The following is a 2,258-nucleotide window of genomic DNA, read 5'->3' on the forward strand; positions in this document are numbered from 1 at the left end:
CATCAACTCGTAGGACATGTATTAGCTCGTATGTACATGGTACTCTAGCACAAAAAGTTAAGTCATTAACTTTAGAGAGCCAAACTCGGAATCTAACTTCATCACATGGCATAGACATGAGCAACGAGTACCACATCATCATCCCACATGACCTTTCAACATCAAGTAGTTTACCTCTTACATCTGTGGTGTTTGGGATTTCATAAGTCATTGGGCTAAAGTTGGTTCCCCTTCGTGTCCCCTTAAGACCATGACACATATATTAAATGTGGTGCGTGCTATCATTTTCTTTACATCTTCCCATTCATTTGGTTTACAAGTTAACATGCACATAAACTTTCTCTATATTTATTTGTCCACTCACATAAGTGAGAATAGCTCCCATTCATCTCTCTCTCTCTCTCTCTCTCTCTCATTCACACTCATTCTATCTTAGAAAACAGGAGGTTATGTCATTCCTCGCATGGTTACTCTATATTATGTTTAAATAGGTGAGGGGTGAAAGCATTTCCATTCCCATCCCGTTGTAGTGATTGGTGTGGCCGTTCTACCGATTGCATCAACCCTTTGGTGTGGACTCACGATACATTGGAAGAAGAAGTGGCCACCGATATTCCTATAACTATCCATGACATTAGGTCAAGACAATTCTCAGGCGACAAATACGGGAATAGTGAACACTTGTCTATATTAAGCTCATTACATGAAAATCTAAGTATGGTCGGTCATGGTGAAGCATCATCACACGAAACCGTGGGCATGGTAGAGCAATCGCCATATAATTGTACCATTCAAACCTTGGGTATGGAAGGTGATGATATCAATGTACTTATCAATAATGATTATGAAGCCTCCACCACAATTAGTGGTTGCATTGCAAGCCTAATGGGAACATCAGCTCACACATTCATCCCACAAGGTGTAGGGGGGAGCGCAATGCCGAGAAGAAGAAGAAGCTACCACGGAGTGCGCAAGCGGAACTGGGGGAAGTGGGTGTCTGAGATCCGAGAGCCCGGGAAGAAAACCCGCATTTGGCTCGGGTCTTTCCCTGAGGCTGCCATGGCCGCCCGCGCATACGATGTGGCCGCCCAATGCCTCAAAGGGAAACTGGCCCAACTCAATTTCCCAGAACTCATCGACATCCTTCCTCGGCCCGCCTCGGCATCCCCGAAAGACATTCAAGCTGCGGCCGCAGCGGCCGCTGCCCATCCATTTACGGCGTCGACCAAGAACCTTCCGGACAAGAATGGGAATGTACGTTATCATATGGATGACCATGGTGCCATCACCTTAACCCACCCATCAGCAACCACATCATATGATGATCATGACATAATAACTAGTAATGAATGTGCCTACTCACCATCATTATGCACATATCAGCATGGCACCATTTTGAATAGTGATGAAGACCAAAATGCCTCCATGATGAATCTATCTAGTTACATTCTCGACATTAATCGACCCAACCAAACTGGCATGATTGTCATTGATTCAAGTGAACCGAACTCTAAGTATGAGGATCATATTGGGGAAGATAATAACGTAATGCTCAACGGTAGCAACACACATCCTCGTACTCATTATAATGATAACTATATTAATGAGGATTATAATTTAATTAATCATGACACTAGCAATACTTATCTAGATGTCTATAGTGGGCTTGATCAGTCAAATACATTTCACGAGTATATCTTATGGGATTGATCGCTAGTGGTATTTCAATTGATCAAACTTGTTTGTTATTCTTCAAAAGTTATGTACCATGTCACCTAAGATGTAAAGGGTCTTTTTTTTTTTCTTTGAGCTTCTTCAAAGAACAAATAGTCATCATCTCCACTATTTGAAGATGATGGACCCCACAATCTCAATCTAACATTGGGAGTCTTCGATTGGAATTAGAAACGTCACAAGATTTCAATTTTGTGTATGTTCGAGTTTTTTTGAGGACAACATATATCGAGCATAACACTCTATTTGTGACTCGGATTATCATAACACTCTATTTGTGACTCAGATTATCATATTCAAGATGATACACACTTCAAAATGTTAAGGGAATAGTTTCTAGAAATAGTGTTGAGCTTGATGTGTGTTGATGGTATATAGTTGTTGTAAGAAAAAATGGGGTGTCAAGAACCACCATTACATCACTATCAAGTAAGCTAGAATGGGTTATATGGTAAGGTTTCATTTTTATAATCTCTTGCCTTTATCTTCATAAGAGGTGCAATAAAAAAAGTATTGTATAAGTC

The 2,258-nt window shown here is 40.7% G+C and overlaps 1 protein-coding gene across 1 annotated transcript; it reads left to right on the forward strand.

The window, feature by feature from the left end:
- Window positions 1-358: 358 nt before the first annotated feature.
- Window positions 359-1,788, forward strand: LOC147854641 (uncharacterized). The gene has a single exon (XM_087331262.1). It carries the CDS (start codon window positions 718-720, stop codon window positions 1,708-1,710), a length of 993 nt encoding a protein of 330 aa, XP_087187388.1. The 5' UTR covers window positions 359-717; the 3' UTR covers window positions 1,711-1,788.
- The last annotated feature ends 470 nt before the right edge of the window (window positions 1,789-2,258 follow it).

Source organism: Azolla caroliniana, unplaced genomic scaffold, assembly GCF_043228905.1.
Source record: "Azolla caroliniana isolate FFs.n. ecotype wild unplaced genomic scaffold, voAzoCaro1.0.p SCAF_15, whole genome shotgun sequence".
Lineage (NCBI taxonomy): Eukaryota > Viridiplantae > Streptophyta > Polypodiopsida > Salviniales > Salviniaceae > Azolla > Azolla caroliniana.

Coding starts and splice junctions, on each gene's coding strand:
- LOC147854641 (XM_087331262.1), top strand. CDS start 718: ATGGTCGGTCATGGTGAAGCATCATCACACGAAACCGTGGGCATGGTA.